The following is a 26,832-nucleotide window of genomic DNA, read 5'->3' on the forward strand; positions in this document are numbered from 1 at the left end:
GATGGGATGGTTAAAAGGCCTTGAGAGGAGAAGAAATTTTCTTAGCTAAATACTTTCAAATGAACCTTTAATGTTAGTATCCAAAAAATATTTTTGGAAAGAATGGAAACTTTGTTGATCATGTAAAGACAACAAATAGGTTGATTTAAGTAGTATTCAGGTCATTAAATGAACAATATAGATCTGGGGCACTATTTGGTTAAGAGGTAATTAAGAAAAAAACAGAACTGCTCAACAGAAACTGCATTTCTTCTATCCTCTGTATTAAGAACAATCTTAACATTGGAACATTTAACTGTTCACTAATGAAACAAGTGTCTCAAAAAATGTTGTTAGCTCCTTGTCCCTGGAAGTGGTCATGGTGTGGTTGATCGTCAGCCTGGAATGCTGTAAAAGGGATTCTTGAACTGGAAGGAAAGTTGAATTGGATATTTCACCAGTAATGGTCTTACAACATTATTCATTTGTTCTCATTCTTGCTGCCTGACTGCATGGTTCCAGAGAGAACATAGCAAGGCCATGTTCTTTGCTACTCACTCTTTGGAGCTAGATATCTTCCCTCTGTGACTAGTTAACAGCACCAACTCTCCAAGAAGAGCAATGAGGATGGCAGAATGACAGTGCAGAAAGGAAGCAAATTTCTGGAGCACAAAGTGGAAGAAATACATTCTCCTATAAAATTGGATTCAGTCGACATTTTTGCTTAATTTGACTTGCAAACCATGAGGAGTGGGTATGTTGTGACATAAATCTTTTACCCTAGCTCTGTATGAAGGTGGTGTTTTCTCTGTTTATGACATGTTCTCTCAATTTAAAATCCGGGTAAGAAACAAGTCATGCAGTATAGATTTTAGCAAAGGGAGAGACACATTCTTCAACTTCTGCCGTAGAGAGCTAGAGTAGAGGTACTAATTATAGCACTGACAATAACTCACGTTGTCTCCTTGGGATCACCATTTCAGCTCTCTGGGTCCTAGTTTTCATATTTGTTAAAGGAACAGCCTTTAATGGTCCTTTGTGATCATCAAGCAAGTCATCATTTTTTGTGAAATTCTGAGGCAATCCCACAGGCATGGTCCACACAAGTGCTTGTAGGCCAGATACCACGTGATGGGAGACATCCCTTACGCAGCAAGCAACAAGAGCCAGCTGGGAACTAAAGTTGATTTGCCTATTCCTATGTCCTAGGTCATTTACACCTATCTGTTCAATGAGCCTGATTCACTAAATGGCTTTTAGATTGCTAACCCCTATTCTAAAATATATACATTTCTTAAACATAATTGTGTTAACCAAACAGTCTTTGTCTAAATAGTATTATAAATTACCAGGAAGCCTTAATAGCTAATCCAACAGTGCCAGGTGTTAAATGCTCTCTGATAGGAAAGCATTAACACATTTAAATAAATGGACTTTGAAGGACTGATGCTACACCTTCAACAACTAAGAAAATCTAAACATTCGCCCCTTTCCTGGGTAGAGCAATATCACAGACTTTCTGCAACTTATCCTGAATTTCTGTCCTTGAATATTTTCAGAACTGTTTCCTATTTTCTCCACAGTTTGGAAGTTATCACCTCCAATCATCAGCCCTCAGGACCTACAGAGAGATGAACTTGAAGTGCTTTCTCAAGTACCTTTTACCCTATTTCTAATTTATTTTTCTGTGTTTTTATTGACTAGAGGAAAAAATAAGACTGAACCAAATTGAGCCATGAGCTGTTTCAGGAAAGTTGTTTTCCAGATGCTTCTGAGATTATCTTTAAAATATCATCCATTTGTTTCCTTCTCACAAACACTTTGTTTAGAAATAAATGTCTCTGAAATGGTTAAACCACCACTTTAGAGTTATTTCTCCAGTACTTAAGATTCTAATGGATATGTCTGTGGGGAGCCCAGGGGTGTCCTGGAGACTATCTTGCACTGAATCAAGGGGACAATTGTGTGCATTTGCCAACAGCACTGCAGTATCAAAAGGTTCTTGCAGCTCTTGCCCAGGGGTATTCTGAGATTTAGTATGCTGTTTCCCCATTTGGTTTAGCATCTGCTCCCCAACTGTTCACCAAGCTCGGAGCTGTAGTAGCTGCACACCATTTAAAACAGGGAAAATATAGCCTGACAGTGATCCGTTATTAGGCAAACAACTTGTCTGAGAAACCTCTCCTCCAGGAAACTCAGCCTGCAATTAATCAGGCCCTGGGACTGTGTCCTTCTGTCAGTCTAAGTCCAAAATCCTCTCCTTGTGTCTGAATACCTGTGCAAGCAGGGTGTTTCAGCAAAGCAGTGTGAGAGAAAAAAGTGAGATTTTTTTTAACCATATCAGATCCAGTTCTCGAAGTCTTTGATCCATCTACTGAGTATTAAAGGGCTGTATCCAGAGAATATGTTTCCTCCTTTTGGAAAATAAGTTTGGTCATTGGTTGACATTAGATCTAGGTGGAACCTCTTAACCTAAGGTGGAAATTTAGTTCAAGATCAAATTTGTGTGTGTGTGTGTGTGTGTGTGTGTGTGTGTGTGTGTGTATGGAAGTGTGCATGTATACATATAAATTACTATAAGTAAAACTTCATTAGATAATGATACAAAATAAATCTGTAATGATCACAATAGTTGAAACAGTTATCGATGGTCCCTAAGAAATAACAGTGCACGCACAGGGTGTTAAATTTACTGTGATACACGCTGAGTAAGGCCCATTAGGATGGTATCTTTGTAAAGAAGGAGGGAGTGAGCCTCTTAGAGGTGGTCCCTCAGGCTCTTGTGAGACAGCACTCTGAGTAGCGTTTCCATGGAGACTGACATTATCATCTCTGGTGTTTCTCATCCCTCCTAAGTCTTAGAGCTCCTCCTCACCAATACTGACGCACTCCATGGTATGGTTATTGGCTTCCAACCCTTCTGGGCAATTGTCAAGGCACTTTCCAAGGTGTAAGTAAAATCCACTTTTACACTTTGTGCAGAAATTTTTGTTGAAACAGGTATCACAGTCAGCTTTGCATTCTGAAAACAAAAAAAGAAAAGAGAAATATGCTTCCATTAGCGTCAGTTAACTATTTATTGTTGGTCCAGTTCTGTATGCTTACAACACAGGCACATGCAACTTGTATGTCAAACAAACACTTAGGCTCAAAATTATTTTGCCAAACCAAATTAAAGATTCCTCCATAGTCATTTAGCTGAGGTACACCAGTCATTGATTTCAAAATTATTGTATTTATTGCCTTATGAAAAAAATTTTGACAAGGATGCTTATAAGACCAAGTGTCTATTTATATTAAATGATAGTGAAAATGTTTCATTAGAACTTTGATGAAATGTACTAGGATGTTGCCTTTGTGCTGCTCTTGAGGTCTATTTTTTAATTTAACAAATATTTGGTTGCCTACTGTCTGCCAAGCCCTATTCTAGGTACATTGACAGCAGCATACAAAAGAGAGATAAGGCCCATACCTCACAAAGTTTACATTCTAGGAGGGGAGATACAATAAGCAATAATGATAGTTGATCCTCATATGGTGATTACTGTATGTCATACACTGCTACAAGTATTTTACAATATTGTCATTTAAACCTTACAATAACCCAGTGAGGTAGCCCCTATTATGATTCTCATTTTACAGAGAAGGAAACTGATTCAGAAAGGTTAGGTAATTAGCTCAGGACCACAGAGCAGAGTGGTCTTTGAAACTAAGCAGTCTACTTCCAGAGTGATAAGTGCTCTGGAAAAAATAACGACAAAAATAAAAGGTAGGAAAAAGATATAAAAAGTGACTGATGAGGGGAAGAGGTTGATTATTTTGGACAAGATGGTCATGGAGTGCCTCTGTGAGAAGGTGACATCTGAGCAGAATCTTGAATGAAAGGAGAGAGCCCGCCAAGCAAAGGTGTGGGCAAAGAGTTTTCCAAACTGCCAGGACGGTGAGCGTACAACAGTCATTTCAAAAGCCTTGAAGTGGGAAGATCTTGCAAGAAGGCCGGTGAGGTTAGTGCAAAGTGGTTGAGGGGCAGTCGTAGGAGCCGAGTATGCAGAGGAAGGCAGGGCCACATGTGATGTATGCTAGAGTAGCGATATTTCCTAATTTACATTTCGAAAGGTTACTGGGTCTACGGTGTGGAGAGTAAACTTTCAGTCCAGATGAGATGTGATCTGACAGTGTTTCCAACATTTAATTCCAACTGATAAATAAATGTTTCAGTTGCTGTACTGGAATCCTTCTTGAAGCGAAAATAGCTGAATTACTTCTTTCAGTCATTAAATACTTGGATTTTGTGATGGTGGTGGGAACTCAGGTGGCACTGGTGCTTGTGGTACCTTTCTACAGGTTCAATGAATGATAACCACGTTCTCAGTTTTTGTTTTTATGATGAAAAAAACACCCCTCAAAACAGGAGTATTTTTTATAGTGGTGAAAATCTTCCTGCCCTAAGGACTGAGTTCAAGTATGGTTTAGCCTAAGTGTCAGGTAAATATTATTATTTACTTAACATTGAATACTACAAATATGGCTAGAGGCCATTTCAAATTTGGAAAGTTCCCCAAGGATGAGATAAAAACATAATTTTGTGTAGACACTTACTTGTACACTTATTTATATCTGGATAACGAGTTCCATAATATCCACTTGGACATGAAGAGAGACACACTCCAATCTGCTTCATGCCAATTCTTTCCAGAACAAAAAATAGTTTGGGCTTACATGACAAACATCCATTGTAATCTGAACATGTTGCACAGCCTCCTTGGCAGCCTTGACTGACGTTAGGATGCACTAGGGGGACAAATGTAGAAAGACAAAAATGAAAGTTAAATCATAGATATAGAAGTTCAATGACATTCTCTGGGCAGGATACACGTTTTCTTTTATTAGCTTTCAACTTGGTGGTAATGGGTGAATAAGTTGGGAATTTTTCCCTCTTTTCTGTGATCTGGTATTTCCCTTTAATACATACATATATTGTTTTAATTTCAAAGTTCTAAAAATTTGAGCATTTGAAAAATAAGAATATATTGCCCCCAAATATTTATAGATAGTATATACCTAGTGGAAATACTCTCACTGAACTAGCACCCTGGCAGATTAGAGACGGGTATTTTGTGCTCACTCATTGAAATCAATACGTATTAGTTTTTCTTTTCATTTATGTGGTGGATGTCTCTAATGTCTTCAAATAAGGATGACAACATAGACTGGGGCTTAATCTGAGTAATGACACTAATTTTTAAGATATCTTTTTCAACTCTGGTCTATTACAGAACACCATTTCACTCTCTGATTCAAAGCAAACTGATTCTGCAACTATGTAGCTATTCAGCACCTCACTCCCTGCCAATGCTATCCTGAAACATTTCTTCTCACATGAGTTTAATATTTATCAGTTCAAATTGATATAATGGTGAAAATGTGATTTATCTTATCAGTTGTTCCACGTGGATCATATGTAAGTATTTATAATAATATTTACTATAAGCTATGTTCAATATTTGATCTTTTGGGAGAGAAGTCTTACAGTTTTTGTGCCCTCATCTTTCATTTACTTAAGTGAAATATATATTTGGTGAGGACATGACCAGTCTCACATATCCCTGAGAATCCCAAGGTTTCTAAGAGTCACCCATATGTGTGGTGAGAATATTCATTAGCAAGTCTGAACAAATACAAACATTTGGAAGATCAATGTTTACTTGAGATCTTCACAACTTTAAACCTTTTTTTATGACTATTAACTGGTCACAGACACCTATGTGTGAGCTCATGGAAAATTGCTGACTGACGTGCATCTCTCATGTAGCTGGTGTTTGGGATGATTTCTTCTCCTAAGGTATTCTCTATTCATATACAATATTAATAGCTCTATGGTCCCTTCAGGAATTCAGAAGGGAATAATCCTGACCCTATGAGAAGCAAGGTTGAGGCACAAGAGTGCAAAGGCATCCCCGTGTTTCTCTGACTACTGTTGGTGCGGGGAGGGAGCTTGCAATGACTAAGTCTATCTTCACAGTGATGTTTGATTATTGCTAAGTTCTTTACTGCAAAAACAAATCCCACCAGGCTTAGTTAGAAGGGGTACCCATAAGCCCGATCAGCCTTCCCACAGGGGTGCACGGGTTAGCTGCAGAAAGGTCATTTGGTTGACCAGCATTCTCTGCCTGGAGGAAACCATCCCTGAATCAGCCACAGGAACCACAAGCAGCTCATTCTCATTCCAAGACGTTTTGTAAATAAACTGAGGAAATGTGTGGGGGAAGGGAAGTCTGCTCTTCCTGTACATGCTCCTCTGCGGGGTGGGGCGGACATCTAAAGTGGCACAGGAGGTTTAGACATTACAGGACCTGGGGGACTTGTAAGTGAATACTGCCTTCCAAGGAACAGGGTCATTTTTCATGCCAGGAACTCCAGCATTGGAGACTTACAGAAAATGTGTACATATTTTAATCTGGGAAAGACCCTAAAAAAGAAAGGGGTGAAGAGAGTTCCATGTGTTCGGAATCTAATCGACCCATTTCAAAAAGTGAGAGGTGTAGGTCAAAACCTGTAAAACCTTTTCATAAGAATTACTGATGGAAAACGGGACCTCAGTTTGAAAGAAAATCACTCCAAGCTCAGGAAAGTAAGTGACTGAATTTAAATGAAGATGGACTGGATTGACCCACATCAATCTATCTCATCTCTGAAACGCAATTGCTCAAAGGAACACAATTGTAAGTGTAAGCCCCTTGAAACTTTTGTCAATTATAACTTTAAATTGATAAGTTATGAAAATTAATATGACTTACATATTCTGAGCTTCAAAAACTGATATATCTTGAAATAAATTTTATTTAAAAATTTGGGTTTTGAATGCCTGGAAACTTCTGCCAGACAGACCTCTGTATGGGTCCCAGGATTAGTAACAATTTTGCCCCAAATTATGAGATGTGCCAAAGTATCTTGCTTAATTCCCTCTTTAAAACTTTTGCTGATTAACTGTAGCACATTCAACTCACACATGGTACTACAATCACTCTTTTTTCCCCATATTTTGCCTTTTTAGACAAAAGTTTTGGCGAAACAGAGTGTCGAAAAAGTAAAGAAGATACAATTGTCCTAACTGGCAAAGAAAATTTGTTTGTTTTTAATCAGGGAATTTTGAATATGGGCACGTACAAATAATGGCAAACTTTACTTCTTAAGTGTTATGCTGTGGGAAGTAAGAAAAATTGAGACTATGAAGCTCAGATTCTATGATTCTAGATTCTTTTACAGTTGAGTAGCATGACATTTTGCTTTCTTGAACCCTGTACAAGGATCACTCAAATTATGCAGTTGGTATGACACAACTAGATACAAATTTCCCAAACTTCATCTTAAGGCAAGAGTTTTTACCTTTTATATGGAAACCACAGAAAACTTTGGTCTGGATTGACTGTAACAGCCCTTTCAGTCTTAAAATCTTATAATTCTAAGAGAGAAAATAGAATTCTACTTTGTCATGCTGCTTCTTTTTCCCCCACTCTAGTTATACCTTCATTTTCTATTTCTGAATCACTTTTTTTGCAAACAATGTTCTGTACTACTATTTTATATGAGCATTGGAGGGGTTGGTGGTGGGGAGGTTTCACAGAATATCTAACATTTGAACTTAATCTTAGAAAATGTGTTGACGTTATGAGCATGTAAGTGGCCATGATGGGGCTGGAAGCAGGAACACCACAATTACCCCATCAAGGAGACTGGCACGCGTTCCATGCAACTTATGCTTAAGTAGTGGTGAATGGAGGTATGAGGCACATCAAGAAAACTGGAAGCACAGGATAGATCTAGATTATGAAACCCCTTGTGGGCTCTGCCAAAGAAATTATTCTGTAGCTTTGGAGGACTTCAATCTGGTGAGTGATACGATCCCACCTGCATCAGAAAGGCAATTTCCCTGGCAGCATGGCAGGCATGGAAGCTAGGAGAAGACTAATGTAAGGATCAAGGTAAAAAGACTGATGAGGGCTTCCCTGGTGGCGCAGTGGTTGAGAGTCCGCCTGCCGATGCAGGGGACATGGGTTCGTGCCCCCGTCCGGGAAGATCCCGCGTGCCGCGGAGTGGCTAGGCCCGTGAGCCATGGCCGCTGAGCCTGCGCGTCCGGAGCCCGTGCTCCGCAACGGGAGAGGCCACAACAGTGAGAGGCCCGCGTACCACAAAAAAAAAAAAAAAAAAAAAAGACTGATGAGAGCTTAAAATATAGCAGAGACAGTGCAATGTGGTGAGAGAGGGATGCATATTCCAAGGATATTTAGGAGGTGGACTCAATCAAATATGCTGACCAACAGGATGTGGACTGAATAAGTGAGAGGATTTGTGTTTTACGTCTGGCCAGTGAAGAGAAAGGAAAGGGACGGCTGAATAAAAGCCACAGTTGAAGGGCTGTGGCAAGGTACATAGAATAAGAAGGTCTACAAATATAAACGTGGTTTGGGATCACTGATTTTGCAGATTTTGTGAACTGTCCAAAAAGTGATGCTTAGTAGATGGAGCTTAATATCGTGATGGTTGCTAGAGATGTACGTGAGCGTCTTTTAATTAGAGAAGAGATCTTGAAAGGGCGAGGTGCCGAAGATGCCAGAAGGAATTGTAGTCCAAATAAGGAAAAAATATATTATCAGCTAATTTTAGTAATACTCCGTGTTTCTATACCACTTTTGCTTTCAATTTTTACCACTTTTTGCATGCATCTCATAGAAAGCTAAATTAACCGTGGAAACTGCCGTTAGTAAGGGTAGAAGCTATCACAATTATTTATTTTGGAACCCCAAACTAGGACCCAAAGAAATGCTGTAAACTGCTGGACAAATAGTGAACTTAGATCAAAGGTTAGAACCTATATCTTTGATATCTGGTACCAATCTGTTTATATATAAGTAAACTCTAGATGTGTAACATGGGTATATATAAAGTGAATAAATGGGCAGAATTCATGGGAACTTTAAATTGGGACCTTCTGATTACAAATGCTTCAAATACATGGTCAAATTTGTATATCTTTTCCTAAAATTGGGAAAGAGGAAAGTATCTTTTCTTAATTTGTATACGAAAGTTAAAAGTGAAGAGTATACCTTAATGCATAACTTAAACCAATTTTCAGTATCTGAATTGTCGATACTCCCTGTGTAAGTGACTTCAATTTCTCTAGCTGTTAGGCAAGTCTTCCTACTATTTCTGTTTGAATCTTGTGATGTGTAACTGATGCAACTGTTCCTAAAGGCTATTGTCATGATAGTTAATTCAACTTTTTTGATAAAAGGTGCAGAACATAGAGTTTTAAACGGTACTAGAGCATTTGGAAAATACACGATCTTTGCTATTTTCAATGTTTATGATATACCAAACCAACTGCAGCATTGGAATCTAAGTTCTGTTTCTGTAACAATTTAAGTGTAAACTTCAAGGATTTCCCTTACTTTAATCCCTTTCTACAGCCCAACTGCAAATATTAACATCTACTGTAAATTGCTATGCAGAAGAAATCCATTATTGCATGCTGCCAATTACCTCTGAGAGTCATTTATCTGTGGCTAGAGAATTTCCAGAAGTACAAAATTTAACAGACTTTAGGTTTATAATAGGTTCGACTAAGTTCAAAGGAAGTGCTAAACACATGAAGGTAACATTGATTTTATAATTCAGATAATCAAAAGTTAATAAATTAACCAATTTGATAAATTTATTTTTAACCAATGAAACATACAGATTCTCCCTAAAGCATTCTTGTCTTTACAACATTCACTGTCTGCTCTTCTCCATGTAGTGGCCTTAGGAGACAGGGTAGGGAGAAGAGGCAGGTGAAATTCTATAATCAAAGTTACTTTTACATCTATCCTTTCATCCATGTCCTCTCCTTTTACAAGGACGTTCGCATTGACTGGAAGCTTCTCGAAGGCAGAAATATAGTCGGTCTAGATAATTTCTTCGTAATTTTCCGGATAATTCTCAGCTTCTACACAGGGTAGCTGCTTACTGAATAGGTCCTCATTAGAGGTGTTTTTTTTTTTTTCCCCCTTTGGCCATACAGCATGCAAGCTCTTAGTTCCCCGGCTAGGGATCGAACCCGCACCCCGTGCAGGGGAAGCGCGGAGTCTCAACCACTGGACTGCCAGGGAAGTCCCTTCATTAAAGAGTGTTTGATTATTGAATGGATGAAAGCAATAAATATAAAATATAAGCCATTTATTTGTGTTTTTTTAAAAAAATAACGATGTTAAAGCAGTAAATATTTAACGGAAAGTACCTATAATAATTGACTTTAGTGAACTGCATCTATGAACACATAGTAAAGAAACCAAGTTTAAATCACATACATTTTGAGGATGCTTAATTATGAAATAAATCATTCAAAATAACATAATGAAAGCTTTTCTAGGTGTCATTTACTTCAGTTATCCATTCACCTGGTGAAAATGGAGACTTTTTTCTTGCCTAAGTAAGGACAGCATATTTCTATCAGATCTTGGGACTTGATTGTTATAAAATCATTTTTAAGTTTAATGTAATCTTTTGGTCATGGAAAGAGATGTTTCATGTTTCCTTTGGAATGTTTGGCAATATTCACTTTAAGAAAAATCTAATGTTAAAAACTTGAATAACTTGGCAGTCTCTTTCAAATTCTATTGAATCAACCCCAGAAAATATTGAGAGTCAATGTTTCTTATTTGTTCATAGGTTAAAGCTTTTAGGGCAGAATTGACAATGGCTAAGATCTCTAGAACCATCTGGGCAACTTGGGAGTATTAGGTATAGACAGCAAAATATCAAAAGCTGCTTAAATAAATATAATCGCTTACTGGTACACAATACTCCTTTACATTCTTAAACAATGATACTTGGATGAACAGAGGTCTATCATAGTCCTCTATTATTATTTTTGACTAATAATTTGTCAAAAGAGCAACATGTTTATATATATACCTATATAGATTTTGCTATTTTTGAAGTACTGTGTATCATCTGATGATTTTAATGTCTTCATATACCAATGTTTTAATCATTAAATGAATTAAAATTCACCTATGCTATTTAAATATATAAATGTATGCACACGTGTGTGTGTGTGTGTGTGTGTGAGTGTGCGCCTGTATTAGACACATGACACCCACACATTCTATTTGGTCTTTTGTCAAATCAATAGCACAGACATGGACTGACCTGAAGCAGTTAAAATCATTGAGTCTGCCACATCTTTTGTCCCAGTGAATCAACTTCTGATACTCTGAAAGTTTGTGCCCAGACCAATGGGTTCACAAAATTCCTAATAGTCTCAGAGAGGAATGTATTCACCAGCTGCTGAATACAGCCCAGTTAGGGCTCCACCATTATTATGTGGGAAACACACTGTTTTTAATGGAAACTATTTCTTTGAAAACTTGGAAAATCTTTCTTTTTCTCTTACTGAATAATAATTTCCTGAAGGGAGTCTAATATTTATATTCTATAAATACTTTAAAATAAAACCACGCAATAAAACAGGCCTAACATTAAGTAGCAATTAGCTAGACTTTCCACTAAAATCAAGCCAGCTCAAAATATTAAGAACATGGCTAGCAAATGATGGCAGATATAGAATTCCCGAAATCTAAGATATGATGAATATTTGGAACTAGATGCCAAGTTGGTGGACAATGGCTGTGCTTTTTCTATGCACAGGCTATAGCATCAGAACTAGAAGTGAAAGATGAAAGTGGGTTGCATTGTGTATATATATATATGTATATTATATACATAATATTATATATAGTATATATATTATATGTAATATATATTTAATATACATACATTATATATATTATACACACATATATACACATATATGTGTGTACATATATATGTGTATATATATATATATATATATATATATATATATATATAGTGGAGACTAGTATTAAGGTTTTTAACAAAAATTTCTGATAACTACTATGTGCCCAACACAACACGTGGTGCAGAAATCGTAGGAATGAATAAGACATCTGGTTCCCGATCTCATGACGTTAATCAGCTAATAAGCAAGTAAACAAAAAATTAAATGATTAAAGATTGTGATGAGTGTTGTGCGGGAAATAAACAGGTGGGTAAAGCAGAGAATAACTCTGGGAAGTTATTTTAAATATGCTGGTCAGGAAAGGTCCCTTTAAGAAATTTACCCTTTAGCTGAGACCTGGAGGGTGAGAAGGACTCGGCCATGAAAACCTGAGGGAGAGCACCCCAGGTGCAGCATCAGCCAGTGCACAGACTGTGGGAAGGACCAGGGCATGAGGAACAGCACAAGGGACACCAATGAGGCTGCAGTGCTGTGACTGGTATGACATGAGGTTAGAAAAGGAGGTTAAAGCCAGATCCTACAGACCCTTTTCGACCAAAGTAAATAGCTGGGATTATCTACCAAGTACCTTTAGACTCTGCATTGGTAAGCAGATATTAGAGGGAAAGGAAAGAACACATTTTTGCCTGATTTAGTTATTCACTTTAATTTTTGTTAATTTTATGGGTCATGGAACAGAACCAGCATCTTGTATTCCACGAAAACATGTTTTCCTATTAATTTTTATATTAGAGGATAATGTTCTAACTAGACATAAATAGGGAATTTACATTCAGATTGCAATCTTGGAAGAGACTGTACATTGATCTACCTGTACTTTGCTCTTGGGAACATGTTATTTCTCTTTTGTTCCTCCCACCTCCCTCTAGCAGTAATTTTAGTTTGTTTTGGGGTTTTAAATTTTCATTCTCTTGTACTGGAGTGTGTGTGTGGAGGGGGAGGGGGCGTTGGTGGTGGTGAGAAGAAACAGGAAAGTTATGAAATATGTAAGACGTCATAAGAATAAATAAAAAGAGTAAAACATTTTGCAATCTTGAATATAATCCTTTTTGTATTTTTCTGAATTCTTGCCATTAGTGACGCCTACTGACAGTCTAAATAATTTAGAGCAACAGCATTATAGTTTTCACTTATAACCTTCCTTTTAGAATCTCACTATTATGGTTTTTTTTTCCATTAAATGACTTAAATAACCTAAGGGCTAATTCCAAAGTTGATTCTTCAAAAGTACTGAAAACCATATTAGTTTTCCTATGAGCTACCAGATAGCTATAGTTGACACTACTGCTGAAACTGCAACAGAAAGCATTTGTAGAACCAAAAATAGTGGGTATTTTTCCTAACTACAAGTAGAAAATCTATCATGAAGTACTCTGCTATGGGTGTAAAATGTAAGGTACTGACTGAATCAGCATCTCCAGCTGTTGCTAATTGGGGGGAAAGCTTCCCCTTCTCCAAGTGGCCATGTTCCCAAGTGGAGGTGAATAGAGGATAAGAGGCCGTGGACAGGGGTAATGGAGACCCAGATTCTGTAGAGAGCCAGGACCTGTTGATGAGTTAGTGGGTGGTAATAACAGCGTTTTTCATGAGACAGATCCAACAGTGTTCATCCAACAGTGGGAATCATTATGTGCTCCGGTCTGGCTGAGAGAGCCATTCTGTTTTTTTTTTTTTTTAAGGAGAGAATTAATTAGAAATCAACATAAACAGAAAATGTGATAGTTTAATGGTAATGAATCTGCATGGGTATGATTCTATAACTACTGAGTTCATATTCTTGAATGAAACAAACTTCAGTTTGTCCGAAAAACAAGCTCCACTTTGTTATATTCTGAATAAACCTAAATCTTCTCACCACATAGCATGCTAAAGTAGCATATCTGATGGCTGAAGTCTTAGCATAAGCAAACAGCAGGCAAGGGACTTGTGATATTTTAACAGGCACAAGATGTACAAATAGTGGGTATACCATTAAATAAATCCAGCTTTATGTGTGACATCTAAAGTCCTGAGCAGAAAAAAATAAGTGGATTTTTCTCCTAGATTCACAAAATTGCTGACAGAACAGAAGGAGCTGAAATGCACCTTTGTGAGTATGATTCATTTTTGTATTTATGTGCATGATTCACTGTGGTACCCCCTCATTCAGAAATGGGCCTTGCATGTTTCCTAGAGGAGAACAGGAACTGGGCGGTGGAGAACTGGCTTTGGACTCAAACAGAGTGCTGACGTTTACTAACTGAAAAACCAGAAGGTACCTCTTCAACTAGCTATTCATTTAAACAATTAAGTTTTCTAACATCCAGACACTGGGCTAGTTGGTGAACATCCAAAGATGAAAAAAACCAATAATCTGTCGAAGAGTTCACAAATAAGAGTCTGATTATTTATTTAGACAATAGTTGGGTAACCTCTTTGAGCCTAAGCTTCCTCATCTGCAACTCGAAAATATCTACTCGATAGACACTGGGGGGACTAAGCGAGACCATGTGTAAGCACCTAGCATTCTTACAGGCACTCGTTACAAATCAGTAAGTATAAGACATTTTGTTTTACTCAAGAAGTACCAAACACATCCTTGTACTATTTCCACTCTTATTCAAGGCAGCTGGAAGCTTTAGTCAATAATAACTCCTCAAGAGCCTCCAAGCAAGGAGACAGGAGAGAGGGCAGATGCTGAAGCTTCTTTCTAACACAGATTTGGGGAACCTCGAGGAACCGAGGATTCACGAACAGTCATAGAGAGGGGCTACATTTTAAGGACTTGCAGACACAGCTTTTAATGGCTATCAATGGTGGTCTCAAACAACATTCTGAGCAAGAAGTCCTCTGGGACTCCAGCAACACACTGACGACAAGAAACTGCTTAAACAGACTGAAGGAGGTCAGGCATGCCATGGAAATGGTACTAGAATGGTATAGAGAACGTGAAGGTCTATGCCTGTGGTTCTCAAACTTTACTGTATATGAAAACGACCTGAAGTACTTGTTAATAATGCAGATGCATAGGTTTTACTCCAAAAGATTTTGATTTGGGAATGAAGAGGTGGGCCTAGGTAGCTACATTTATAAGAAGCACCCCAGGTGAATGTGATGCAGGTGATACAAATATCACACTCTCAGTGTCACATCATGGCCATCCTCACAACTAAATATTTATTCAGTGATTACTGGGAATTCTCTAGTAGGGACTGAGAGACAAAGCCCGGTCCCTGGCTCAAGAATTCTACAATGCGGTTAGTAGAATAGTCTGTTTATATTCCGAGGGCTGTAAATACATAGTTTAGAAATTTACAACAGAAATCAAAAGGTAGGAGGAATTATTGATGGCTGAGGTATCTGAAGACTGTAGAGAACGATTAGGAATAGTTATGGCACTTGAAGGAAGCGAAGAAGTTAGACAAATGGAAAGAGAGGGAATGTTATGAGCAGTAATGTTTATGTAGGAATATATAAAGAACATTTGGGATAATGGTGAATATAAAACTGTGGAATTTTATGGGATCTTAGATTTCAGATGAGAACACTGACATCCACACAGTTAATTAGCTTCCAGCTGATAGAATCATAAACCTTTGGAACTTTAGAGGGATTTAGTTCAAACAGCTTCCCCAGAACAGTCTATTTAATCATGTTTAGTAAAACAAATCTTATGATATTTGGGGGCAGCCAACATAATTATTTTACTGCATCCCCTCATATTGAATATCTTAAAACATCTCCCCACAGTGAACATTAATCTGTCTTTCAGAAAGTTCTACTACCATAGAGCACACCCACTATGCTTTCTGTTTTCCTTCAGACAGTTTGTCAAACAATGCTTGGTGCTTTGGATGAAAAGATGGATAAGACCTAGGAGTTCCAAGTATGGCCAGAGACTATAAACAAGGTCAAGCCAGCATGGTAAACACTGTGTACAAGGCCAGGGAGAAAGGAAACAACTAACCACCTGGAAACACCTACTTGGGAGACCTGACATTTGAGCTGGATATTGAGAAATAAGGAGAAACTGGGTGGGGATTTGAATTTAATCTTACACGTAATTTAGATGAACTGTTTATGGACAAATCAGTGACATGATCTAATTTGGTTCTAAGTAAATCCTCTCTGATGGTGGAGAAAAGAATCACTGGGAAGGAGAGACTAAAAGTTGAGAGAGTCAATAGGATGTTATGTTCTGTATCTGGCATTGCTGTTAGCTGAATTAGAATAGTATTAATGGGATGCAAAAAGAGAGCATGGACTTTAAAGTTATTTTCAAAGAAGATTGGACAGGACTGACAGGATTTGACAAGCAATTTTCAATGGGAAAATGAAAGAGTAATAAATGTTGAGTTGGGGGTTTCTAACTTGGGAAACTAGGCATAAAATGATGTGGTTAACTGAGATAAGGGAATTCAGATATCAAACTAGAAGGATAGGTGATTGAGGGAGGGAGAAAAGCAGGTGAAAATGATTGTTTTATTTTGAGGTCCTGGGGCTTGGACTTGTCTTATTTCCCTTCTGTATCCCAAACACATAGCCCAGGACAAGGCACATTAACAGTTTCATAATGCATCATAAAGAATAAAACCCTAAACCCCTTCATTTTATTAAAAAAACCCCAAACTCCCCAAAAACAAAAGCTGAGGCTTATGGATTTGTGGTGCCTTGACAAGGATCACCTAGCATTAGTGGCACTTTTCAGGTTTTTTTTTGGGGGGGGGGTTGACTGGAATGTGAAATTTATGGAAAGAATTAGAGGCTTGAGAAAGTTATGACTAAACATAAGGAGCATGAATAGCAGGCCAAGGAGTTGGTTGTGCCGATAACAAGGAAAAGTCATGGTTTTGAAAGGTGATGGGACTTTAGGAAAAGTTGTTCATGCATAATAGGAGTTCAGAAAACAAAGTTGGGGGGAATGCTTGCAACCTGGCAGTTCAATCATTACACCTGAGCGTGCACGAGTTTAGGTATGGAATCTAAGAGTTCTCCAAAACCAAACAGAACTAAAATGCTGAAGCTAAGCGTGATTTCTTACAGCATCGATATCCCATTACATTTCCAGTGTTTAAGATCATTCCCTGATGTTCATTTCTTCGTGATTAGTCATTGTGGAGACAGGTCCTGGAAAGTTAGTCATGAATCTTGCATAGAGTAGGAGCAGAGACACCTGCCTGTTATTCCTCTGATTTTCCATCTTCCTCACTGGATGAAATAAATGTTCCTGTGGTCCACGATAATGATCACTCTACATTGAGACTATACAGCCAAATCTTTAGTAACAAAAAGAGATCCAACTTGGTTCATCTTCCATCATACCCTCTATAGGCTTGTTCCTTTGGATACTGTATCACCAGAATATTAATCCGGGAGCAAATTTCAAGATCCTAATTCATTACCCGATATATAACAAAAATAAATGATTATAGTGAAATAACAAAATGGGAAAGTTTTTTTCCTTAATATTTTATCAAATAATGTATCACTATGAATCTTTATTTTTAATTTATTTTAGCTTATAAGGACTATCAGGGGAGCCATGGGCTTAGAATTTTATTCTTAGATTTAAAAGCATTTCTGTTCTGTCTTTAAAATAGCTTATTTGGTACCCTTTTCCCTTGGAATTTCCCCCACCCCACCTTCCAGGATGAGTTCACACATGGGTATTTAAATGGGAAAGAACCTTAAAGAGCCACCAATTCACCTTGTCAGCCAATAAGAATCATCTCATCCATAAGAAAGATTTCCCCTAATCTACATGCCTTTATTGTCGGACTCAAAGAAATTAAACTAATAGCAGGAACTTCACAGGAGATAAATGGGGATTCTGGTAATGCAGGAATGGCCATGAACTTGTAAGACAAATATGCGTACAAATATGCATGTGTTTATAAGCTGTCCAAAATTATATGGATATGTTATTGTTAATAATGGGCATAATGGTACTTTACCATCTCAGGGCCAGATCTGAACTTAACCATTCCCAGGAATAGAATAAGAATATATTTGATGAGGAAACTGACAACTGTATTTGATGAGAGTATGTATAATTGGTTTGTTTTTTAAAAATTGTGCCCTATTGTGAGTCTTGCTACACTAGGACAACAGGTTATAGAAACTTTTTAGTGTTTAGATCTCATGGAGTAAGAAAATGAAGAGATTGTGAAATAAGTATCCAGCGAACAAATAATTCTCTTTGAAACGACCGTTAATTAAACAAATAAGAAATCAGATTGCCAGAAGATCCACAGAGCACTTCTCTGGAACGTCAGTCCTTGGAACCATCTGCCGTGTGGTGTCTGGTGTAACAGAATGGCCACAGGAGTTGTTTCTACTCCTGGCTCCACTGCAAAGTGACTTCAGTCAAGTAATTCACTTCTCTGGCCTCTCTTTTTCCTCTTCAGTTACGTGAGGGAATTATGCTGCATGCAGTATTCCCTGCAATCTTCCTAGTTATTAAAACATGCTGTAGGACTTCGCTGGTGGCGCTGTGGTTAAGAATCTGCCTGCCAGTGCAGGGGACACGGGTTCGATCCCTGGTTCAGGAAGATTCCACATGCTGCGGAGCAACTAAGCCCGTGTGCCACAACTGCTGAGACCACGTGCTACAACTACTGAAGCCCACGCGCCTAGAGCTCATGCTCCGCAACGAGAGAAGCCACTGCAATGAGAAGCCTGCGCACTGCAATGAAGAGTAGCCCACACTCGCCGTAACTAGAGAAAGCCCACGAGCAGCAATGAAGACCCAACGCAGCCAAAAATAAATAAATAAATTTAGAAAAAAATAAAATAAAATAAAACATGGACACCTAATCCACATGGCTCTTTCTCCAGTATTTTCTATTTCAGTAAATGGCACCATTTATTGGCTAAAGCCAGACAGCCGGGTGCCCTCCCCACCCTCATCTCCAATCACCCTTTCCTATGAACGGAGCTCACATCTTTCCATTTCCTACCACCACTTCTGCTCCCATTGAGCAACTACAGTGAACTTTTAAGAACAGTAGTTGTGATCTTATCAGGCCCCTGCTTTAACAACAGTTTAAAGGCTTCTCATTATACTTCCCAACTAACCACTTCTGTCAATTAGCCCAGTTTACTCTCTTGTCTAAGGAGGCATCAGTAGTTCTGTCTCAGTAGCAGAAAGAGAATTTCCCTCATTTAAACCTCCTCTGGCCTTCTCCGTTAATGGGCTTAATGAAAAGCAGAGTGTAATGGGGAAAGCTGTGCTTTAGGCCATAAGATCTGGGTATACACTTAATTCTACCCTTTCTGACTATGTCATTTTGATCCGTTTCCTAATTAGTTTAAGCCTCAGTTTCTTCATTTCTAAAATAGTTAACTATATATCGCGAGATTGGTGTGAAGGCTACATGAGATAACATATATAAAAACACTTGATAGTCACCTCTCCTTACGCAAAATCCTTCACAAGTTAGTAATAACATACAGAAAAGAACTGGATCATATTATTTTCAAGGCTCTGAATTCTGGCAACTGACATTTAAAGCTTTCAATTGATGTTAGGAAAGATCACATAAGAAATCCAAATAACTTGTTGACATGCATTTGCCAAACTGGAGCTTTAAGTAGATCGGATTGTATGTTCCATGTAGTGGTCAAGGGTTACCATAAAAGGTTTGAAAAATGCCTCTGAGAGATGGACAAAAATGCACTAATGTTTAAACATACAATATTTTAATGTTTGTCTGTTTGATAAAAGTAATTCCAGTTAATGAACTAGTGTAAAAGTTCAACTATAGGAATTATTCAGTGCCAAAAAAGGAAATTCGCTCAGCTAAACCATGCCGCTCCATTACAAGCTTTACCTAACAATGCCAACCACGTTTATAGTTTGCATAGCAAACTTCCTATGATTGTCACAAACGTCATGCTAAGCCATGACTCCTATTCATCGGTCATAAATTTTCAAGCAAGAAAATACTGGGAGGCCCAATAAATTCCAGTGTTTTCAGTTGATCTTTCCTCTGCCTTCCTGTGTCTTCCCCACATGATGTCTAGTACCCTTGTTTTCCAGAGAAAAATCTGGGTATTCATTAGGCTTATTTGTAAACAATCTGTTTTCCAGTTCTACTTAAACAATACTTAAAAAGAAAAGTTATACAGCTTAGAAAGAGTGCCTAACAGTTCTCACTTATCTTAGGCCAAATACTGTTTAATTCTGGTTTCATGTTTTTTTTATTTTTTTTCCTTAACCACTGTGACATGCTACAAATCACGTGTGTTTTGTTCACTTTTGCAATCTCGGCACATACTAAATGTTCAATAAATAGCTGTTGAATGAATGAATGAATTTATGTTATTTTAGGCTTAGTTTAATTTCAATTTTCCCTGTACTTTTCCCCCCAACAGAACTTCTTTTTCATTTGCTAGCTTTTTTAAAATATGATCTAAAAAACTCCATGAAAGTACAAAGAGAATCTCATGTTTTTGAATTCAAGCTCTAACTCCACATTCTTGAAGTTTTGACGGATAGTTGCCTAAGGATAGAGCATGCTTCAAGAAGGAAAGGGAAAGCTCTTTGATCTTACTGTTGCAGGGACTTCAAGATCAGTCTCTTGCTTTCAAACAAATGGAAGATTAAGAGTCAGATTTTATAGTGGATGCAACTGAATCACAAACTAAATGATTTGTCTAAATTATACAGCAGAGTTAATTAGAAATCAACCCACCTACCCTCTAATATGGCATTTCTCTAGCTATAGTCCAAACACAAAAAGATCAAGATTCTAAAAAGGCAATGAGAAAGGTGTGATTCTCCTACAATGAAGTTTATGAAGTTTCCATGTCATCTCCCTTAAACCTCTTTTTATTTTCTTTGCAAAATCACCAACAAATATAGGATTCAAGTGGGATCCAACTGGAGACTCAGCAGTGAATGATTGTCACTATAAGTTAGAAGCAAAACAAGGAGGAATAAAATCCCATTGTAGATATTTTAACAACATTATTTATATAGCATCTTTTCTCTAAAATGCTTTTCAGCAGAAAAAAGATTCTATGTAAAGTAAAAAGAAAAATCCTACTCCTGTAAAGAAGAAAAAAATTACATATACTAATGAGAAATCTTATATTGTGACTTATCAATAAAGAAACTGAATTAAAATTCTTGGCTTTTTATATTTTAGTGTAGGCCTTAAATCATCAAGCAAAGGAGGAAACAATAAGTAGTGTAAAGGATGTATACCTTTTCTAGTCAAGTATCACAGTAATCATCAATACACTAGAATTAATTTGAAATTCAGTCAATGAAGCTTCTGATGTTTTAAATGACTTAGCTGTGTAATCCCCTAGTATATAAAACACTTGAAAATGCCATGCAGACAGGAAAGTGCAGAAGTGGAACACTGGTACGCTTCTACCCCTTGAGGCTAGGTTACCACCCTGTTTTAACAAGTGATATTTGATACAAGTATTAGAGCTTAGCTATTATCCCTTTTAATAGTTCTTGAATAACAACACAGAAACCAGAACTTACATCAGATAGGATCTCAGATGTATTACTTCATTTTGTGGGGAATATGGAGAAATAGCTAAGAACTACACTGAACTGGCAGGGTGATAGAAAAATCTGTAACTGCCCCTCACTTTTTATTAAACCATTAAAACACTAGTAGCCAATTTTTACTATTTTCAATTTAATTTAACTCATTTCCCCTACTTTCTGTGCACATTAAAACGTTTCATCTCTCTGGTGATAACTTATATTTTTCAGTTCAGGTTACATAGAGTTCAATCTACTTCCTATCTGGATTCTTTTTTCCCTTAGTCTTTTCTCCAGTGTACAATATTGGAATCTGTGCATCAGATAGCATAAGGCCTGTTGTTGCAAACATTAATAAGATATATCTTTTGGGAACAGTTACTTGCACTTTGTTTCATCTCTAATGGAAAGGATTTCTCTAAATATTTACACCAGAACAGTTGTCAGAATGAATCCTGCAAAACTGCTGGCATACTCCCAGGAACAGGGGCTGGTGTCGGGGGAAGGGGGGATTCCTGGTTCCTGGTCATAGAATTTTAAGCAGCCCTAGATTTTCAGGAAGCTGCTTGCTAGAATATGAAGGGTTTGTATTAACAAAAAGGTACTTCAGTGTGTAGACAAATTCAAGTAAAGTATCTGAACAGCCACTTTCATTTATTGCTCTTATAAAAATGGCTCTCCATTTGCTTCAGGTTTAAAGTAGAGGGATGGATTCAGTTTCAGAGACCCAGCAAATAAATTGTATATGAGGAAAGAAACACCAAAATCATTCTGTGCAGTGGCCCTCAAGGTGCTTAATTTTATTTTATTTTATTTTATTTGTTTATTTTTTTTGCGGTACGCAGGCCTCTCACTGTTGTGGCCTCTCCCGTTATGGAGCACAGGCTCCGGACGCGCAAGCTCAGTGGCCATGGCTCACAGGCCCAGCCGCTCTGCAGCACGTGGGATCTTCCCAGACCGGGGCACGAGCCCGTGTCCCATGCATCGGCAGGCGGACTCTCAACCACTGCATGCAAGAGTTAGACAGGAGAGAAGTGAAATCTGCCAAGATAAATGCCAAGATAAATGCAGCAGTGTTTCATAAATTAACTCGGCTGTCTGTGTGTTTGTTTTTTCTTTGGAAGAGCCTAAAATTAAGGCTGTTCGACTCATCTTAGTAGTGGTTTAGAATTTTAGGAGTGGATGAGAAAGTAAGTTTGGGCTAGGAAGGGTAGAGAAAATATCCTGCATTGGAAAATCTTGGCAATTTTCATTTGAAATGTGTTCTTATCTGATGAACGATGGTACTTCTGCCCCAAAGTCTGTGAATTAAGTAGTTTGGTTAAAAAATTATTACACAAAGATTTCTGGGTTTGTAAGCTCTCCATTTATAGTATGGGCAAGATATTAAGTTCAGAGGCAAACAGTTCATGATGAATTCCTAGAACGTCAATGAGGTGTCCACGTGGGTACTGAAAATGGTAGAAGTAGCCTGAAATGGTCTGGACCTACGCTTGCTGGAAATCTCCCTTATTCTATTAGAAATTAAACGTTGAGGTATGGGCACATAATGCTCACAAGTCTGAAAACACACATGAATCAGGGCTGGGCCCTGGAGGCTCAGTGCTAGGTAGAATGGTACATGCTATTGATTGTACTAGGGCCAAGGAGGCATCGACATGATCTTGCAAGTCTAATTGGCTTCCAAGGGAATCCCACTGATCTATGTTAAAAGCTTAGATTTACATCAAGTTCTGGACAGAACTGGAATGTTGGATGGGTGTCTTAGAAATATGCTATAGGAGAGACTTCCCCTTTTAAATTGTACTAGTCTTTGTGGAGAGGGCTAAGAGTTAACATCTTGAGGGTGGCATGAAATGAGTCTGTGAATTGAGGCCGCTAAGGATACCGCCTTCGGGCTTTATTTCTTGTTACCAAACAGTAATGAGGGTCCTGTTAAACTTAGAACAACAAATTGCTCATAAATTGGAAAACAAGACTGAATTCTGTACGAAACAAATCTTCAGCAGCTCAGTAGGTGCTCATTTAGTTTGTGGCCAAGCAGCACTTGTCTACATCTTCTGTATTGCATGGCAGAAACTACATGCCATCAGAAGGTAGTGAGTGATACAAGTAAATGCAAGGTCACCGTTTTGCTGCTAAATTTCCAAAAGTTAAGATTCTTCAATTCTTAAATCAGCTCGTGGTCAAATTTAAGACCAAATGAAATCAAATATATGATTCCACTAAACTGGTAATATCATATTGATAGCAGATCATTATAACTCTTTGATGTACACAGGGCACGAGGTCAGGGTTTATTTGCCCAGTGTTACCTGGAGATTGCCAGTTGCCACAGAAGGCTGGCCAGAATAAGAATCTGACTGCGAGCCTTTCTGTGGATTTAAAATAAGCAATATCACCCATCCACATGTTTAAACAAAGAGAGTCTAAGGTCACAGGAGTCTAAGGTCTAAGGTCATAGGAGTACTAAAATATACTGACATCATTCTGAATCATAAGAGAATGTGAAACTTACCACATTAAGGACAGTGGGAACTCTGTGACTTTGTTCAATTAAAGATCCAATACAGGAGGTGACAGAGTAACCTTGCAGGTTATTTGAGGCAGTGTCAATAGTTTCAAAGGTGAACTTTCACTGAGGTTATTAAGCATAGATATATTTGTGCTACTTGAGTATTTTCCTATAGAAAGGCTTAACAATCTTCTAATTTCTAGCATAGTGAAAGCTTAAAATCAAAGCACCGCTTAGTTCTTAATAATTTCCATTTAGCTGCTTACAGCACCATATTTCAAAATGGTATTGTCTTCAGTAAAAGAAATCCTAAACTTGCTCTTGGCCTTTTCCTAGATCTGGAGGTTTTAGAGCTCCTGTCCTGTGCAATATACTATTTTCTTATTTCCAAATGTTACGTCAGGAATATTATATCTAAATTGACCTTAGGATGTTTACAAAGATCCTTTCCCCCTTCCCTTCCCATCCTAATCAGACACCTCTCATACAAAGACTCAGACTACATTCCTTGGGTTCTTTTTATCTACTCAGGAAGGGAGGAGGAGAACTTGCAGTGATGACAGCAGGAGTTCTGTATGTGTGCGTTTGCCCTCATGCAGGCAGACAAGGTGGTTTATAAGATGACGGTGATTTGCACTGCGCACGTATACTGGCGGCATATTCCCATCTCTTGCATGCTTAGGATGAATAACCTATTGAGGAAAAAAAAAATTGGTGGAAAAGCATTGTTTTCTGGTGGGTTTCCTGCTCTCTGTAACTCATGATTGCTCCCAATCCCTAGGGACAACTAACTAGGTCTGACCACGGAGCAATGGCTCAAGTGTGCTGTGATGACCCTCCTCTCCAGAAGCCTGGCTTTCCTCAGTCTAATTACTTTTGGCAATTGTGGTTATTGGGCTTTGGCCTAGTGACTCACTGGAACCCAAATTCTCCCAAGGAGCCCCCTTAACAAACAGAATTAAGTCTGACAGGAAGCCCAGACTTCCACCTCACTTTTACATGGAGCTTTCCCTGGTTTATGGCAAGGTTTGAACATCGTTCATGGACTAGAAAGGAATAACAAACAAGATTTAATGAAGATAACCACTTAAAGAAGAACACATTAGGAGAGAAGTAAGAACAGTAAGTTCAAGAATAAACAACCTACTGCAGAACTTAACCCATTAAGATAGAGTTACAACTATGCTATTTATAGTAGTTTTACTGATCACCAGTAGTCAATATAAAGTTGGTCAGTAACTGTAGAAACCATAAAAGAAAAGGATGTTTATTTCTTATTAGAAGCCATTTTCTAACCATTTCATTTTTCCTGAAAACAAAGAGGACTCTAGGGCACAGTCATCTGGTAAGACATGAAAACAGTTGTTTATGATTATGTAGCTTTGAAAAAAAATTGGGGGTATGGCTGATACCTCATCTTCTATTCGCTGCCTCCCTAACCCCTGGTATAGTTCAGCGCAAGCACCCTCCCTCCTGATCGCACCTCTCCTAGCAGCAGGGGTCTTATCTGTGAGAACAGCAGCAGTAGCTGTTAAACTCACCATCATGTTCTACTGTGTGCTCTCTGCTATGTCTTCTTAGACCCTCTGGCTGAGACGATTCTCAATCAGATGGTCTTGTCTGCACCAGTCAGTGCCACAAGTTAAGCAGTACTCAACTGATAAACAATCTGGGGCTATCAGACTGCTTTATATTTTAAACTACTATCTGTTCAAACGACACATATCTCATCTCTTATCATACTCCACACAAGCCTATTTTTTTTGTCGAACTCTCATGAAACTGGCATTGTTTTCAACAGTTGCTTAGCTGTAAGAGTTATCCTTGAATTAAGGGTCCAATGGTACTTCTCAGTCTTGGCTGTACCTTAGAATCACCAGGACTACTTTTGAAAATGCAGAATTCCAGGCCCCATTCCCAGAGATTGCTTCATTTGGTCTAAGATAGAGTCTGGCTTTGTTTTTTTAAGATCCCGAGGTGATTCTAACTGGAAATCAGGGTTGAAAAATCACTGTACCAAGGCCCATAAAGCAAGAATTCAGAGTGGAGGTTACTGTTAATGCTCATAGTAAAAGTAATATAAATAAGAGATTTTATGAAGTACCATAAAGATAACTTTTCTGGACAGCAAAAACTAGCCAGTGAAATATCTATTGTGGTTATAAATTACAGAGAAGGATTTTGATATTTAACTGCAAAATTATAGACTTTGCCCACATTCTCATGCCTTAGTTAGTCTTCTCTTGGTATTATGCACCATAGATGGGAAGAATAATCTTAGATTATTTCATATAAACTGTGCTACTCTATTGCTTCTAATGAAAAATAAAATCAGCAACTTTCTATGTTTAAAAACCATCAATAAGGCAGGTTTACGGAAAGAGGAAAAAGGACAGAGAAAAGAAAGAGATGTGGGAAGGAGTATTAGAATACCAGAAGCAACCTCTAGAGTAAATGTTTGAAGAAGACTTGTGGTTTGTTAAATGAGGAGGAAGAGATAATGAGCAGAGAGTAAAGGAAAGAAAAAGTGGGGTAGCGTTTGAGAAAACACTCCCATGATTGCTTCAAGTACCAATCCCAATAGTTGAAGTGACATGAAAAAATCAAGGAAGGATATGGGCTTTGGCGTCAGTCCTCGGCTGGGATCCCAGGTCCACCATATCTTTGTTGAATGACCTCAGGCGACTGATATGGGACTACTGGCACCTGCCTTACAAGGTAAGTGGAAGGACTAATTGAGATAATATTTGCAAAAACATCAAGGACAGAGTCTGGCACTCACAGGTGACTAAAACATGGCAGTTATTTAAACAATAATCATTATCACAATACTCACTTTAACATATAAATATAAATGCATATTAAGATAGAATGTATGTGACTATAACAGTGGTTCTGAGAACTATGGTACCTCTTTCTTTTCATCTAAATGTGGCTGATACCGTCTCTTCTTATATGACAGCTTTTGTCGAGATGACTGTGTGTTCACAT

At 38.0% G+C, this 26,832-nt stretch overlaps 1 protein-coding gene across 1 annotated transcript in view; it reads right to left on the bottom strand.

Moving 5' to 3' along the window:
* The window catches only part of RSPO3 (R-spondin 3), a 77,035-nt gene that overhangs the window by 40,425 nt on the left and 9,778 nt on the right, over positions 1–26,832 (bottom strand). The window contains exons 2-3 of the mRNA XM_060030536.2: positions 4,579–4,770; positions 2,855–3,001 (exon numbers count right to left, since the gene is read on the bottom strand). Of these exons, the coding sequence (XP_059886519.1) occupies positions 2,855–3,001; positions 4,579–4,770 (339 nt within the window). The remainder of the gene's footprint in view (positions 1–2,854; positions 3,002–4,578; positions 4,771–26,832) is intronic.

The sequence above is a fragment of the Delphinus delphis genome, chromosome 14 (genome assembly GCF_949987515.2).
Source record: "Delphinus delphis chromosome 14, mDelDel1.2, whole genome shotgun sequence".
Taxonomy (NCBI): Eukaryota; Metazoa; Chordata; class Mammalia; order Artiodactyla; family Delphinidae; genus Delphinus; species Delphinus delphis.